Consider the following 18,233-nt stretch of genomic DNA (forward strand, 5'->3'; position numbering starts at 1 on the left):
GGGGCGCGTGCGATGACCCCGTCAGATGTCACGCCTTTAATCGACGTAGCGTGATGGACACCGACCCTTTACCAGGGCCTATAGCGAACCCGCTGACTCTCGTAATACTCGTAATCGTACTGGGCCCTTAGCCATAACACAAATACATAATAGAACTTTTTCAGAAAAACAAATATGCTTTTCACCTTCTTTGTATCAAACAAAGATCTCGTAACGTACCTAAATCGAAATTTAATATAACATATAACAACACATCGGCTTATGGAGCTCCGGCCCATGCATCGACATACTATACATACTTTATTAACAGCATGCGCAAAGTCTTCAACATAGAACAAACTTTCATAACATAAACATCTCCGACTCCGACAAATACTCGGAGGAATGGAGCTCGCCAATCCCGCCGGAACATCTACACTAATGTCTTGCCGCATTCGTGCTACTGCCGGTACGAAACGGGCACTGAAGAAAGAGGTCGATGCGGAATATGTCTTTAGTACGTAAAGCATGGAATACGTAAAACGAGATCATAATCGAAATCAGTGAGTACAAACAACAACATAATAACTGTAATGTCAAGGCGTTTGCGTATCCGAAAACAAATCATCATACGAGGTGCGTAAGACCAATATAATGATCGGAATGCCAAAATGCTTAGCTTTCTTTAAAAAACATTTACCTCTAAGTATATATAGAAAATAGATCATATCATAAGCCGACATTAACCGATGTAGGATGCCAAACTTGATAGTGAATTTGCCAAAACCAACGTGGGATTCGCCTTTATACCAATGTGGGGATTCGCCTAAACCGATTATGGAATTTGCCCACCAGGTTTGCCCCACCATTGCGTTTCGCTCCCACCACCGGCTCCGATACCAGCCCGATCACATTTCGGTATCACACACACACACATATATATTATATATATATATATAACATATAACGCGTCCCCGGCCTCCGGTGAGGAGACTCGTGCTTAATCATCGATTATCGATCATCAGGTATTAATCATCATATTATCATATCATCACATTTAACAGAATCATCATATTATCATACCATTAGATTAAACAGAATCATCATATTTGTCATACACGTATCGCATTCATTATATTATCGTATCATCACATTATCAAATCATCATATTACCGTATCATCGTCGATTATATATTATCATATATCAAATCATCCATGTCATCGATTATCATAATATATACCCTATAGCCCGTAATAGGACCCGGCGGATGGAACGTGGTCGCCCTCTGCCTTGGGCGCACAACTCATCACTTCGGAAGTTTCATATCTCCGTCTCTCCGTCACACATCATATCATATAGCCACGTACCAGGCCGAGAGGGCTCAGCGGCACGGGACACATCATAACACCATAATATCGGACGCTCATCATACTTCGGATTGCGCGCACGATAACAACCGGCCGGGACTCGGCGAAGGAAGTAATAATAATATGCACGAGCGGAGACCGTGGGATCTATATGCAACTCAGAATATTTATACAAATATATGCAATGTAAACCATATCAATACAAGCCATTTATAAAGACTTAATCTCTTAATCAAAGCAAATCATTATTTACAAAATTAGAACAATAACCGATCACGTTTCTTATTTCGACATTTGCCACGGCACATATCAAACCGAACTTTAAAAGTCATAGCTTCATATCGGAATCATATTCTTTCACAATGTCTACTCGGGACTTGTCAAATAGAACAGTAATCATAGTTCGGTTTCAAATCACAATCACATTAAGTCTTTTTCGAAATCGTTAAATCCGATCATAGTAAAGTCGGGTTGCCCCATGATTAAGTTCTTTAACAAGTTGCTAGAACTATACGAGCCACGTCTTGCGAGGTCGGAGATATTCATACGATATGGAACCTCCTATGAGCGTTTAAGATCATCATCCGCGCCCGTTTGTACGGACATATGACGTTCGTAGACTTCCTATCGTTTTAGACAAAATTCTTTTGAAAAACAAAACTCTTATGCATTTAAAATTTAGTCATACAAAAGACATAAGGACCATAATTCGATCACATTAAGAATACGAATATCAAGAGACAACTCGAGAATCATAGACGTGCTCGGATCGTAGGAATAGAGTTACCTCGAGAATCGTGTCATAGCTTATTTACTCTAAGACATGCCAAAAGAAAGAAGGAGTAGCTTTACATACCTTGGCCGCTTCCTACGCTACTCCAAACTTAAGCCTCGACTTCTCACGATCTACAATAACGTCATTAGGTATCAACCATTAGCCATAAGCACTTAAGCATCCAATACCAAATTAACACTTTGTCTACAGAAATTTCGCGCAAAGACTTCCCCTACAATTTCAACATCCCCGAGAATTCAACTCGGCCAAATCAACAACAACCATACCAACAATCACATTTACAACATCAATAATCTATTCACAAAATATTCAAGATAATCCAACCCATATCTTACTTCACCCGAAACTTCCAAATGCCATAAGAACAACCACAATACATTTCTCTCCTCCGAATTCATAAACTATATCAACGATTCCATACGTTAGCAACATCATTTTCATTAATACAAGAAACTATATTGAAATCACATTATGTTCTAAATCAGCCCACAACAATTACGACTTCCATTTGAGTGATCAAACCTTCATTTTCATCACATAATCCCCAACAAACAACAACCAAAATACTACATAAAATTAGTTCAACATGCCTATACCAATTCAATATATTCGGCCACAACATCAACTCCAATACTTTATGAGTTTCATTCATTTCTACACATTACAACAACACACAAACATGCTAAGTACAATTAATTCACCACTCATATACAACCTAACATGCACACGGCCACAATCCAACATCCATGGTTCAACTTCATTATCCATATTTTCATGACTTTCATCCATTTCTACACACTTCAACATGTACAAATCATCCACAACATATGAAGAGAAGATTGAACCTTACCTTTTCCCTTCAATTCCTCTCCTCGGCTAGGCTTGCATATGGCAAGAATGAACGCTTTGCTCGCTCCAACGACTACTCCACATTAACAAGGACCCTCCAATTGGTAGGAAAGCTAGGAGGAAGAAATTTTCTAGGCCAAAATTAAGGATCACCACTCTCGGCAGCCCTTGGCCGAGAGTCTCCTTCTCTCTTTTCTTCCATCTTTCTTGAATTTTCCCAAGTTAAAATGATGAATACTACTATGTTTCCATCGCTATATATATATATATATATATATACATGCACATGGCCTTCTGCTTCTTTCTTTCTTTTCCTTTTTTTTTTCTCCAATTTTCTAGAATTCTCTAGGATGAAGAACATGTCTTGCATGGCCATGAATTATACATACACATATACATATACTAAGCATCCATGTGGCCATGGCCCACACCCCATGTGGCCGGCCACATGGCCAATTTTTTTTCATGAATTTGCAACTTTCTCTAATTCACTTTTGGCCCCAAATGTTTCCTTAATATTCCATACCAATAATGCTTACAAGCAACTTATACTTAAATCAAAGTCGAAAAATAGCCTTATCCATAACTTTCCACAATTGGCTCAGAATGTCCCAACGTACAAAATGCGGGATATAACAGGTGACCAGCACGGGAAATCATGCTCTCTTAAATTTGATCTACAGGGGGTCCCGCAATCGCCATGCGTTGCGGGCCCATCTCGGGAAAGTTCTGGTTTCGTGTAAAAAAGTCGAATTTTCGTGTTTTAACTCATATTTACGCTTGAGATTATTTCCCTAACATCCCTAATCATGAAAAATCATTCTAAGGGACAAATTAGAACAAGTCTCAAACCTCAAAACCCTCCAAGGTAAGTTTTATGATGATTAAAGGTTGAATTCAAGTCTCTGATACCTTTCTAACGTGATTAAACCCTTCTAATCCATAGAACCTTGATTGAGATGTTATCGTTGGATGTAGAAACACTAGAATTTGAATTCAAAGGAGTTGAGCAACAAAAAGGTAATCCTTTCACCTTCTAATCATTTGTAGTTGTGAATTGATGAATTCTTGGGAGATAAGTTAATTGGGTTTGATAAAGGGAATCATATGAACTATGGTAGGATTTTGGGATTGTTGACTTGGGATTGTTATAATCATAGGGGTGGTGAAGAATGATGTTAATTCTATCTAATTGGGATTGTAGAATCACCTGAAGTAATAGAATGGGAATTTGGTGAACAAAACCCCATTAATGAAGGTTGTGGAGTTTTATGCCCACCAAGTGTTTGATGAAATTCCTAGATGGCTAAAACTTGAGTATTGTCGCTAATGTTGATTCCATTGACATATATTGATATAGATTAAAGTCTAAAGGGAGCGACAAACATTGTATTATGCTCAAAAGCAGGAAATTAAGGTATGAGAGGCTAACTCTCTACGTTTGGGAATGTTAATGATTCTCCCTGTGCCTCGTTTTTTTACAACGTTACGAATTGCCTCAGGAACACAGTTAAGCTTAGTTCCTTGAATATTGGCAGAACTTCTATTCTTTAGTTTCGTAATTCATTCATGACTTTCATTCCGAATGTTGTAAGCTCAGTACGTAATTAATATAGACTCGTGTTTATACCCGTGAGTCTCAGGCTAGAATACTTAGCATGTTTATAAATAGTAAAAGCTTCAAGTCTCATAAATCGGATCTTGAATACATGTCTCAGTGAATCATTGCTCAGTATGTCAGTGTTGTACTTTTCAGCATGATTCTCAGTTCTTTTATATAAATTGTTTAATGTTGAACACTTGTGTTTTTTATCCTAAGGCCACAGTTAAGTGTATGTATACTTGGGCCCAAGGTCACAGAGTTGTGCACATATATTGGGCCTGAGGCCATTGGTTTTGGTTTCAGTTAAACTTGTGATTCTCCATTTAGAACATGAAGTATTCATATCTTTACTTCTTGAGTTCACTTCAGTTAACAGTTATCAGCTCAGTTTCAGTACTTACAGTTCTTTCTTTCAGTTGCTTTACATACCAGTGCAATTCAAATTTATTGACGTCCCTTTTTCCTGGGGTCTACATCTCGATTTACAGGACGATGAATATGCTCGCTAGGATTTCCAATATCAGGTGCTTGGTGAGCCCCAGTCTTTCGGGGCATTATCATTATTTTACAGTCTTTCAATATTTACAGACAGTCAGGTATGCTAGTGGCCTTATCCTGACAACGGTTGTTTTCAATACTTCATGGAGAGGTTTCATAGACTTGAGTGATGCGAGATGAGTTGCAGGCTTTTCATGTAAGTCATGTTGGCTACAACTTATGCTTCAGACTTATATTAGTGTTTCTACATTTTGATTTATATCATTCACACTTTGAGTATATCAGCATGTGTTAGTTTATTTTTCGCATTCAGTATGTTATGATATCACATGTTGATTCAACGCGCAGTTTGTTTGATCGGTCACATGCAGTCAGACACCGGGTCTTTGTGTTACGTCCAGACCCAAAATAGAAAATTCCAGGATTACAACTTTACTCTATGAATTTTTTTAGAAGTTTCGCTTCAAATTCAAGGAAAAATTTATGAGTGGTGCCTACAACACTCTATAGTTCCAAATATATATATATATATAAAATCACGAGTAATGCCTACTAAAATAGTCGGTAATTTCATGAGCCGTCAAAGAGAACTATAATGGAAGGATTTTCATATGGTACTTGAGAGAATAAGGGGGTAATTTCATGGTAGTACTTACATAACGTGAACCGCTAAGGTTTAAATTTCATGAATTTTTCTGTGAGTTTAAATTGCACATTTGAACTTTAGGAGTTTCACTAGCAAAAACTTAGAATTCCAGTATGTTGTGCTAAATTTCTATATTTTTCCAGTAAGTTTTTTTTTGTTCAAAATTTATTTTCACATTAAAATTAACAAAAATTAGCCTCCATCGTCATTTTATGATGCAAAACAAACACATAAAGATGGGCATATTTGCCAACTAGGATGATTTAAGGTTTCATTTAAATTTTGGTCTCACCTAAGAAATTTGAGCAAAAATAACTTAGTGGTGAACCAGTCGTAATTTTCACAAGCAAATCATTCAGCTTTGGCAAATTATGTTTAGCGATGGAATAAATTACGCTTTCGCAAATTATATTAAAATATATTAAACAATTGTTCACCCCCAAAAAAGGTTCAATTAAATTTGTCGGTGGTTTAAAGGATACGTGAATTGATTTATTATAAGTGGGTAGTAAATAAATGCAATTAGTGGTGAAATCAAGTAAATATAAAGCAAGAAAATAATAACATAAGCCTAGGCCGTATGAGTTTTGGAGGAGATCCTTTGTTAAATTTTCCTCCGGTGAAACACTTGGCCTTCAAGAACTTGTATTAAATCGAACTAAAAAGAATAGCAAAGAAACAATTTTGCTTATAACTAGAATTGAATCGTGTAGCTGTTTGACTTTTTTTTTTCCAGATGACCATTACATTGAGCTCAAGCTTCTTTTATAGTTGATAAATGTAAGCACTAAACTATAAATCTAGCCTAATAATGGGCAATAATAGCCAATAAATGCTAGCTTCAATAAAAAAATGTAACGTGCAGCTTCAAATCTGGACTGGCTACGCAATATTAGCTAATCCATAAATGACACATATCAATTGCTCGGTAATACTTGATTAACGCACATATGAAATCGCTCCTTCCAGATAAACCAAACTCCACTTCATCATTCGACTCCGCATGCCACATGTCCTTCTTTCTTCATGACACGTATCAAGCTATATTTCGATGTATACAACAATAATACAAAATTCAAGAAAGCCCCAAGGTTATTAAAAAATTACTTATGATCACATCACAGAAATTAATAAATTTTAAGTTATTTATACACATATGTAAAGTGGGGTTGATTCGATCTCTTTTCTTAATAAGAAGATGAGTTTTTTCAAACTGAAAAGCAAACCAAATGTAAGTGAAAAATATGTGGATTTGATGTAGTTGGAGTTTTAACACTAATGAAAGCACCAGTGTTTACCGACCGACAGTGAGTTGATAAGTTGTCACGCCTTTGTGTTGTAAAACATGGACCCCTCAACCACACAGCCTGTTTGCTTGCCCTTTATATTATTTGAGAAAAAAGGCATTTCTTATTAGTACTGTATGTATTAGTTGGAAGAAAAAGAAAACAATTCTTTGCTAGGAACGCAAGAAAGGAAAGACTCAATCAAAGCCGTCGTCTTTGTCAACTTCCTTTGGCTGTTGGGCTTCCAATATCATTGTTAGGGTTCTTTTTTCTTTCTGCACAGGATTTAAATGAAAGATCTCTCATTATGTATATAATCCCCCTCTTTCATTTTTTTTCTTTTCTCAGAGATGTCTTTTTCTTTAATAAATCACCTCTTCGGAATTACAGTGATCTGATTGCGTTGGGTGGTGATGCTTCTGCTCCTCTTTAGTTCACCAAAGCAATACTGTGTCAGTGATCTCTTCCATCCATGGGCGAGTGGGTAGTTGGAGCAGTTATCAACTTGTTTGGAAGCATTGCCATTAACTTTGGAACCAACCTCCTTAAGTTAGGTCATGATCAGGTAATTTCTCTACCCTTTATTTTGATCTTCCACATTACATTATTTCCCTTCACACCTCTATTTATCCATTTTTTATTGCTTAACTTTGAAAAGACGAAATTGATTAGCTCAAGGTCTAATTCGGGTCAAATATAGTGTCCATGTCCACATTGAATAAAAATTCCATATCTGAGTATGAAATGCAACACTGTTTTTTTTTTCTGGTAAGAAGGGAAAAACAAGTCTTGCAGTTCATGCTCAAATACGGAATGCAAGACGTGGTGCTACAAAGGGGATATACTCCCGTTGGATATAGCTTGATTCACCTTTGCTATTGTTTCTTCTCTCTCTCTCTCTTTGTTTCACCCTTTTTTTTTTTTTGGTTATGAAAGTAAGTAGGATTGCGAACGGTACCTTTGAGTTTTTGGATGACTTTATACAAACAACTTGTATGTTTGTACACCTGTCTATTTATGGGTTTATCTTTTTGTCGCAAACATTGATTGGATGCAATAAGAAGTATTCATGATGCATCAATGTTCAACTTAGTGCGACATTATCTACTTAGTCATTAGTTTTGATTTCTGTACAAACATTGATTTGATGAGACAGAGATGGATAGAGCATGTTCCTTTAGGCTTACTAAATCTATCCAACAATCTCAAATGCAAGTGTTCAAGCAGATAATAGTGACTCTATACGGTTTGACTAATAATGGAACTGTTATACACTTTGGTTATGCGGGGGGAATAACCTGGCTGCATTAGAAGTGACTCAAATACTTCTGATTTTAAGAGATTACAATATGGTTGGATGGAGGACGTGTTGAAGTTGATCAATGTCTTCCCATAAGTAATACTCCCCGCTCTCAATTTATGTGTCACTGTTTGACTAGGCACAAAGTTCAAGAAAGAATTTGTTGTCTAAAACAAACCTTACACATTTGTGTGGCTATAGATCGTTTCATTAAGGGTAACAGGGGAATTTTAAAGTTAAGAAGTTTCTAATTATAGAAAGGTGACATTCTTTTTGGGGCAGACTAAAAAGGAAAGTGTGCCACATAAATTGGTACGGAGGGAGTATTACACGTATATGAAGTAGGGAGTGACAGGAGAGTTCAAGAATAGAGGGGAACAGGAAGAAAGAAGAGGGGATACTCATTGGTGCGAAACCTGTAGCTAAGTGGCACAGAGGATCAGCTCCCTGATAATCACCCAAAAATGGGATGCAAGGAATTATTTACAAAAAGTTACAATTCTTGAGACAAATGATTGGGGGCTTGGGGTTGGAGGATGTTCTAGCAGTGGCCAGCTAATGTGTCCATACAGTATTAACATCCTTATCACATGTGATTGTTTGATCCCATGTTGATTGGGTTCTTAACAAGAGGCGTATTATGGGTTACCAAGCATTAGATAGTTCTGAAAGACTCAGGGAATATCCCGTCTTCTCCTCTTTTTGCCACCAAGCATTGATGGCAGTACAAAGTGATATACTGTTTCCTGTTTCCGTTATTCTGTCCAAGGTAGTCATTCTTTCTAATCCCCCTTATTTAGTAAGCTTCTTTTGTTTAATAACACAGATGGATATATGGAGCTTATTAGCCAATGACACCCACGTGTTAAATAACCTATGTGGATGCTGAATACTACCTCCGTTACACTTTTGTGATGGTGTTTGACCGGATGTGGAGTTTAGATGTCAGTATGACTTACATAATATGTTGGCTTAACTTAACCCCTGTAGACTGTCGTATTAATATATATATATATATATATATACTTGGACCCATCTGCCACATGTCCTTGTTTAATTGATCATGTTGTCACGTCACCGTGAGTGTATTATACACTTTTTAAACTTTCTGCTGATTGTCAAAAAAGTGTCTAATAGGTACTCATTTTGAGCAGTGTAGGTGTTCAATAGGTACAAGTATGGATTGAGGTGTCTAAGTGAATTCTGTGAACAACTTTAAGGGGCTGTCGATGACTTTTGCCTTAAAGTAATGGTTGAAAAGAGAGAAAACATCACATCAAAGTCAAATTTTCAATAGTTTAATGAATTAAAATCCTGAAACTTAGAAATAGAATGATGTCAAACATGTTGGGCCGTCTCAAATGGAAAGTGTGTCAAATAAATTGGAATAGAGTGAGTCATTATCTATGGAAAATCTCCTGCTGATGAACTACTTTTAAGAAGCCTTTCAACGAATAGTATGCCTGACATTAATTTAACGGAGACATGCCGTTATCTAACTAGGAGGCATAGTTTGGTGTGGAAGTGTTCATTGCCATGTGTTCAATGGTCGGAATTAGTATAATCGTGCAAGAATATCTGCATTTTATATTTCCCCGCTGCATGTTATGAGAGGTTTGAGTAATGATTTATTGTTATGGCAGTATTTTGATATTTTTTGTTCTTGTCGTTCTTTTCTTGTTATCCTCTGTCACCGGAGGCTCAGCTTGAATTTTCTTTAGCAGCTCTAATGAATCATAAGTGTTTCAGAGGGAGAAGCACTCTGTGCTGGGTAATGAGGGAACAGATGTAAAGGCTACGATGAAGCCAATTATATACTTCCAAACATGGAGAGTTGGTAAGCATTGCTTTCGAGTTTGTCCCCTTTCAAGTACTGATCCCTCTTTTTTTTTCTTTTTTTTTTAAAAACTGTATTGATGGTGTGATCTTTTACACAGGTATTCTATTTTTTGCTATAGGAAATTGTCTCAATTTCATTTCATTTGGATATGCTGCTCAGGTCAGTACGTATTAGTTCTAGCCTAGTTTGTCTTCAGATTTGGTGGGCTGTATTGACTTTGGGCAAAGGAAAACGTTAGATCAGGAAGGAGAAGGGGTGGGGGGGGGGGGGGAGAGAGAGAGAGAGAGAGAGAGAGGAGGGAGAGGGAGACAAGTCCAATGGGTGGGTACAAGCATGTAGCCAGATGGACTACTAGGATGTAACCTGTTGGGTGTACGACTGACCACAAGGATTGGGTGTACAAACTATCAAGACTAGTTTTCCGCTCCCATCTCTGATTTTGTCACTCTTCCAACACATCCCACATTGTGCTGGTTAGGTTGATACAATTATAATCTGTTGGTTTTTACAGTGGCATTAGCAGCAACGTTTACCTTTCCTGATGATGTGTATTTTTGTTTTTTTCCCTGATCATCTTGGTAGTATTTTTGTTTTTTCCCTGATCATCTTGGTATTTCCTTTTTGACAGTCACTTCTAGCAGCTTTGGGATCTATACAATTTGTCTCAAACATCGCTTTTGCCTACTTTGTTTTGAACAAAACAGTGACAATCAAGTAAGCTAACATTTTAACTTCTTCTATTAAAATCAATAAGGATCTGAGTCTAAACTACCAGCAATTCAGAAAATTGATTGCTGATGGATAATACTTATTGTCCTCATTATACAAGTTACAGTCTGATAAATATCTTTCGCATTGCAGCGTACTGGTAGCCACTGCCTTTATTGTTCTTGGAAATATCTTCCTTGTAGCCTTTGGCAACCACCAGTCACCTGGTATGTGATGGAAGGTGAAGATTGTTGTTTTAGTTGCTTATATCATGATTGTACAGAATATTGGGTGTCTTCCATAGAGTATCATATCTGTAGAGTATCATATTTTGTATACCTGAAAAAAAGAGTATCATATTTTGTACGTTCTATCAATTTTTATGTACTACTTGTGTGTGGGAGTTGTTCCAATATAAATAAAATTATTAATTTTACAAAAAATATCTCATACCATGAAAATCTGTTATGGTGCTGACATGTGGTCGACTCCCTACTTGATACTTCTAAGTTGACCCCGTGCTATGACGTTACCCTGTGTATATCTTGCTACCTGCACTTCAGATCTTAATTTTTGGAAAAAAATTAGCAACCCATGTCATTTACTTCTGAGACTGTTCAGACCATTTTAGCATATACTGCGCAAGTAAAGTGAAATTTATGCTAGAGGATGGGAGACCTTATAAAGGGTTGTTGATTTATGCTAAAATACTAGAGCTATCAATGAATTGTAAGACCTAAAGGGGCTGGATTTTGAGAAGGGGAAAAAGGCGTAAGAAAGTTGTAGGAAAAGGATTGTACATAGTATTCTCAACATCTGTAGACTGCATATTATGTTTATAAGTCGCCCATAGGTTGCATGCTACTAGATCATTGCTTGAGCATTTGATCTTTTTCTGATTGTGCTGTGTACCCTGATGTGTCTTTTTCCTGCTCGGTGATCTTCATACTTGAATCAGTACTGATTACTTGAGTCCTTATACAAGCTGCCAGCTTAAGTTGAAAATTTACCCACATTTCATGTGACCTCAGTAACAAGCCTTAATGTGCATAATAAGAATATGATTTTGAACTCTTTTCAATGTCATAATCTAGCTGTTATTGCTCTTGGTGAAGTGATAATTATCTTTTCTAATAATTAAGGAAGAACGAGATGGTTTTGGTGTAATATTTGTTAGGGCCTATGTTATCATTGTCAACAAAAAAAAAAAAAAAAAAAAGAAAAATATTTGTTAGATCATGAGGTGACAATGTTCAAACCAGTCAAAGAGTCAATTCCTCACTTACGGTTAAAATGGGGATGCTAAGATTCTATATTTTCCTAAAAGAGAAATGGGTCATTCTTTTTGGGACAGACTAGAAAGGAAAGTGTGTCCGCATAAAATGGGACAGAGAGAGGAACTTTTAACATATTTCAAAGTATGCATACAAACAAGCATATGCTCTACTTTCTAGTAATGTATGACTGTATATGCTTTCACGTGTTTACCTTATTGAACCAAACAAAATGATAAAGAAGAAAGATTGTTACATGTTTCCAACAAATTATAATTTATTATCTTCCTTTCTTTGTAGTTTACACGCCGGAGCAGTTGGCTGAGAAGTACAGCAACATTACGTTTCTTCTTTACTGTCTCACTTTGGTCTTAGTTGTTGCTTTACATCATTCAATATACAAGTAAGTCACAATGGCACAGTCATTAATTTCTGCACCTTCTTTTGGTGTCAAGTAATAGTATTCTGTTAAAATAACATGTCAAATATTGTGACACATAAAAACTTATCTACTAGAAGTAATGGACCTGGGATTTGCCTTCAAAGTAAATTTCAAAAATTTAACACCTTTAACCCTACTTATTGACCAAACGAGTTATTGATGGCTATAACCAGGCAAAAATAAAAAAAAACCTTGGGTATAAACTGTGCCGCTTGCTCCTTTTGATGTCTTTCCCGCCTTCCTCTCCAGTTAGGGACATCAACTTGTCTTTGTTCTCCAGGCATGCTTATACCTGCCGCAACTAAAGTGACTACTCTAAGAATTGCTATGTATCCCTCCTATTCTTCATGGCTATGATTAGTGTTAAATATCAACTTAAGTGAGACTAGTTCTACTTTTATAAGTCAGGTTCACAGGAGATTGTGATCTTAGTTGTTGAATTCGTTCAATGGAGTTAAGTGCCCAGGAAACTAGTTTAAATAGTCAAAAATGGATTGTCTTAGCTGAATACCTTCAGGGGCTATGATTAGTACTCTACATTTTGATTATCTGCTAGAAAAGACTGTCTTTCCTTTTGCAATTGTTTCTAGGTACTGTAAGCTCTCCTTCACTACATATCATTCAATTCCATTCTTAAATTTCACAGCCAATTAAACCAGACCGTAAAATGGGCAGAGGAGTATAATTAGCAGGAGTTACAGGGTACCATTGCATTTGGAGGCATGTATACCAGTAAATGTAGAAGTGGATGCTAAGGAGCCTTTTTTTTTTTTTTTTGGTTTTATACCCGTGGTGTCCGGGCCAGCTTGGCGCACCTCGACTAATTCCACGGGATACCTGCCACCTCCAACCAACAACAGGTGCTGGGTAACTCTGTCGACCAAGGCTAGAAAAAATGGGAAGAAATCACCTAGTGTTTTGTCTCTGCTGGGAACTAAGTTGCTTGGACTCGGGTGCGGGTATCTGATGCGGATGCGGATGCGAGGGTCGCATTCGGCAAAATATAAATTTAGGATTCGGGGGTATGGATCCAGGTATTGATAGGGGTGCTAGGATTCGGCTAAAAAATCAAAATTATAAATATAGAGCTATAAAGATATTCTAAATTTTGATAGATATTTTGTGAAAAACTTTCATGTATGTTTTCGATTTCAATCTTTCATTCTCCAAGATGGGCGTTAAAAAACATGAATTAATTGTCAAAAAAATCAACATGCTAATAATTAAGTTAGAAATTATCCCTATTTTATATGAGAAAGAAAACATTTATAAATAGCAAATATTGACCAATAGGAAAAGCTAAAAAAGATTGAAGCATGCCATTTCATATGTCTTAAATCTGTTTTATCTTTTATTTTGAGAAATCAAATCTCAACCCCCCCCCCCCCCCCCCAACCCACCCACACACACAAAAAAAAAAAAAAAAATAAAAAAAATCTGTGCCACTGTGTCCTAGTTACTAGTTGGAGAGTCAAAGGATGCTTTGATCACATCTCTTGGGGTGCGGCTCTTCCCGGACCCGGCTAACGCTGGATGTTTTGTATACGCTGCTTCCTTTTTTTTTTTTTTTTACGTAAAATATATCATGAACTGTATACTATTTTGACGTATAATTCTTTTTATATAGTTTCTAAATATGTAAATTTTATTTCAAAAGATTTTTGGATATCCTTCTAAGCATTGCAGCAGTAGAGAGGACGATGTTGAGTTTGAAAAACAACAAATTATTATTTTGTCATGTTTTCGATAGATCTGTATTGGAAAAGGAGGATGCTAATCTTGGTACTTGCATATCTAATGTCAATCACGCAGGAGAGGAGAACTAATATATGCTGTCCCTATGAATGAAAGTAAGCCATATTGGCACATGCTGCTTCCATTTTCATATGCAGTTGTTTCAGGTGCTGTTGGATCATGTTCGGTATTGTTTGCGAAGTCTCTGTAAGTTGCATATATGTTTCTTTGCCTTCTGATGGAAGAACTGGTTTTTATACATTTGACGCTGGTTACTTCTATTTTTGCAGTTCAAACATGTTAAGATTGTCTATGTCAAGTGGTTATTCATTGCACAGCTGGTTCACGTATTCCATGCTCCTGCTATTTCTTAGTACAGCTGGATTTTGGGTAATGGAGTGATGGACTTGTTCACTGCATTGTCGTTCAATTGTTGTAAAATAGAATACTTGAAACATGTGTAATTCAACTGATTCTGTTCTTGAATTTATTATTTTTGCAGATGGCAAGGTTAAATGAAGGACTTTCACTCTTTGATGCAATACTTATTGTCCCTATGTTTCAAATCACTTGGACGTTTTTCTCAATATGTACAGGATTTGTGTACTTTCAGGAATACCAGGTTTGCTCGTTCTCCATGTGAACGGCAGGGCATGTGCATCTCCTCACTTTCTCCCTTTCTAAAGTGGATGTAAAGAATTAGAAAAGAACGGATGTTGGGAATTTGCATGATTATTTCTTCAAGCATGTTTGGTCTAAATAGCATTTACAAGTAACCTTAAAGAGGAAAGGAATATAATTCCTAATTTTAGTGGCACTCAATTCTGGAGCAACAGAGTGACTTTGTAAGAATACCTGTTAACTGATCACTCGGGTTGATAAAACTTGTCGCGATGCACCTTGACTCAGTCTTTTGCTGAATGAATGACAATTTACTTCTATATTTGTTCTCTCATGAAATACTGGGTTTAAAGCAATGTATATTGCACCTTGATTGACACAGTTCAATTGCATTGGTGCTTCTCCTCTACCTCTTAACTCTTTAAGAACTTGCTTTAGGATATAAGCTCACATGTAGCCAAAGCCATTACTCGATATTTCCATCGTTGCGGTTGATCTAGTTGCTACATATTGTTTTTTGCTTTTCCAAGATAATAGATTTCCTCCTGTAACAAGATTTCAGTTCTAATTACTCAACTATTAGGATTCCAGACCTTCCCATATTTACAAGGAATACACTCTTGCTATATTGACAATCTCTTTATTCTAAACAATAATGTTGGGAGAAAGATCTATTGTCTCCATTTTGTTAGTCTAGTTGATTGCTGTAATTAGGGCGACAATTCAACTTTGAAGTTTTGTGAGTTCGCAGGCTAAAAAAACTAATATTTTGAATTTACACAGGTCTTTGATGCTTTAAGAACAACAATGTTTATTCTTGGAATGATTTCTGTGTTTGTGGGCATTTCTTTGCTTGCGCCAGATGAATCAAAAGGTATTGTTACTTTAAATCACAGGTTCTTGATAATAAAATGTGCCTAGGGCATGAAAGATTTAAAAGTAATATCTGCAGGAGGTGAAGTGAAGGAAGGTTCTTTAGTTTCAACAACTTCAAATCTGTCGCAGGATGAGGAGAGGTATGTGGTCTCGACCTCTTATTAGTTGGTTATTGGAGATTGAGTAGTAAATTCTTGCTTTTATCTCATCTTTAATTCCTCATGGTTAAACTTGCTTAGCAGAATGGATTGTTCCCTGATTCCTGCCTTTTTTATTGGTAAATATGCACTTGTCAGGCTGTTAATGCCAACTGAAGACTCCCAAATTAAGGACATAAGATCATTTGGACGAGTTATGCTGATGAAAGCTGCTAATATGATTGTCAAGGCAAAGGTTCTGGTGGTTGTTCATATTTCCTATTCCATGAAGGAGATTTCATGCTTACATATCTGAAGAATATACTTCATGCAGGCTGCATGTTCAGTATCACTAGGGTTTGGAGAAGACTCGCTTCATGCATCTTCAGTCCTAGTGATGCCCATGGTTTCATCGAAAATAACAGGCTTCCGAGGAGGTGGCCTTGATCGGGCTAAACTATTATCTGCTCGAGGACAAGGTTGGAGCAAATTCGCAGTAGATAAGCATGGTGAGACAATGCTGGAGACAACTGCAATGCTGCCCCAAGGTATCAACTTGGACTAGGAGGCGTGGCATTGGTCTGTGGAGACGGACATGACAATGGTGGTTATTTCTTCCTCTTATGGAGAATATTCAAGTGTGTCTTTAATTCCCATTTACTAATTATACGCTTAATTCAACCCGTAGTCTGTTAGAAGGCAGCAGATGCTGGGACGGGGAGGGGAACAGGATATGTTTTAGAGGTAGAGCTAGCTAGCCTGATTTGGAAGGGGAATGTACTACGTTGATGAAAGCATTGTGATAGAATATTTGTTTCTCTTTTTCATTTTTTTTAATAGAGGCAACTAATAATAATCTTATAAATTGTTTTGTAGTTTACGAGAAACTATGCCGGACTGTGAGGCAAGATATGGACACTTCTGCACTAGCTGCTGGCAGTTGATAGTTTGAGCTCGCGTGATTGTTTTTCTAGTGTAATTAATGCTTTGGTTTCCTTTGCCTGGTGCATGTGATTCTAGCTGCAACTTAATCAGCTACATAACCTTAAAAGCACAGAATTAAATGATTCTTTTAAAAAATGAAATCTTCTAGCCATAGTCAATAACTTCGATTAAATGGTGGGAGAGTATGTAATCCAACACTAAACACTTGACTAGAATTATCTTTATATGAGTGTAGTGAAAAATGAGCACGTTCAGATGTGACTTTGGTAGTTTAGCGGGCACAGCCCACATTTATATGAAGTTAATATGTCTCCATAAAATCGAATTGCCCTTCTTTTGGGGTGGTCTTTAAATTTTGGCCTTCGCCTAAAATCTATGGGTTCCGGGTTCGAATTCTCGTTTAGTCAAAATTTTAAAAAAATTTGCAAGGCAAAGTTTGAATTTCGCTATGTCTCCTTCGGCAGACTTTGCCTTGAGGCATATATATATATTTTTTTTATAACTTTTTAGGGCAAGCTTTTAGTAATACCTTAACTAAAAGTGTGCCCCATAAGACATAACTAAAAGTATGCCCATAAGGCGGAATTTTTCCTTGAGGCATAACTAAAAATTTGTCTTATTAGGCAAAGTCTATGCCTTAAGGAAAAGTTCCGTCTTATGAGACATACTTTTGGTTATGCCTTAATTAAAAGTCTACCCTATAAGGCATAACTAAACTATTTCTGCCCCATAAGGCATAACTAAACTATGCTTTAAGGAAAAGTTCTGCCTTATGGGGCAGACTTTTAGTTATGCCGGATCCAGCATAACTTTAGTTTTTTCTTAGGATTGTATGCCGTATTCGGCATACACGCCCTCCAGCCCTGCCTTGCGAATTTATTTATTTATTTTATGTCTGAGAGGGAGTTCGAACCCAGAACCTTAGGTATTCGCCCACCTTTCCAAGCGAAGGGCAAAACTTAAAGGCCACAAATATGAGGGGCAAAATTTAAAGACCACAAATATGCGGGACAAGTTTAAAGACTACCCGAAAAGAAGGGCAATTCGCGCAAAAAAAAATGAATAGTTCTCTTTTTCTCAAAATTATAGCCCTTTAGAAATAGATAGAGACAACATAGCCAGTGTAATCTCTCTAGCCCTTTTAAGATTAACTTTAGAATTTATTTTATCATTATAGTCCTGCTTTCTAATATGTTAACAAAACCACATCGGCGGACAGCTATCATAGTATAGTAGAATGACCAGCTTCAAAGCTTACCTTATTAAATGAAGTACTGAAAGAAAAAAAAGAAAAACGTTGGGGCTCGTAAACTGATGGTTGCTGTTTGTTT

General features: G+C 36.8%; 1 protein-coding gene across 4 annotated transcripts; it reads left to right on the top strand.

The window, feature by feature from the left end:
- The first annotated feature begins 6,938 nt into the window (after positions 1-6,938).
- On the top strand, positions 6,939-17,163 carry LOC132047370 (probable magnesium transporter NIPA8). 4 transcript variants are annotated; one of them, XM_059438413.1, is made up of 15 exons: positions 6,939-7,077; positions 7,416-7,590; positions 10,075-10,162; positions 10,263-10,324; positions 10,794-10,879; positions 11,027-11,100; positions 12,448-12,550; positions 14,402-14,530; positions 14,614-14,713; positions 14,826-14,945; positions 15,728-15,818; positions 15,897-15,960; positions 16,117-16,213; positions 16,292-16,561; positions 16,834-17,163. In XM_059438413.1, the coding sequence occupies exons 2-14, from the start codon at positions 7,498-7,500 to the stop codon at positions 16,520-16,522; spliced, it is 1,338 nt and encodes a 445-aa protein (XP_059294396.1). In that variant the 5' UTR covers positions 6,939-7,077; positions 7,416-7,497; the 3' UTR covers positions 16,523-16,561; positions 16,834-17,163. The 4 variants fall into 4 exon arrangements, with proteins under 4 accessions (XP_059294396.1, XP_059294395.1, XP_059294397.1 ...); XM_059438412.1 differs by lacking the exon at positions 6,939-7,077 and adding an exon at positions 7,098-7,280; XM_059438414.1 differs by lacking the exon at positions 6,939-7,077 and having other exon boundaries at positions 7,349-7,590; positions 10,050-10,162.
- The last annotated feature ends 1,070 nt before the right edge of the window (positions 17,164-18,233 follow it).

This window comes from Lycium ferocissimum, chromosome 2 (genome assembly GCF_029784015.1).
Source record: "Lycium ferocissimum isolate CSIRO_LF1 chromosome 2, AGI_CSIRO_Lferr_CH_V1, whole genome shotgun sequence".
Lineage (NCBI taxonomy): Eukaryota > Viridiplantae > Streptophyta > Magnoliopsida > Solanales > Solanaceae > Lycium > Lycium ferocissimum.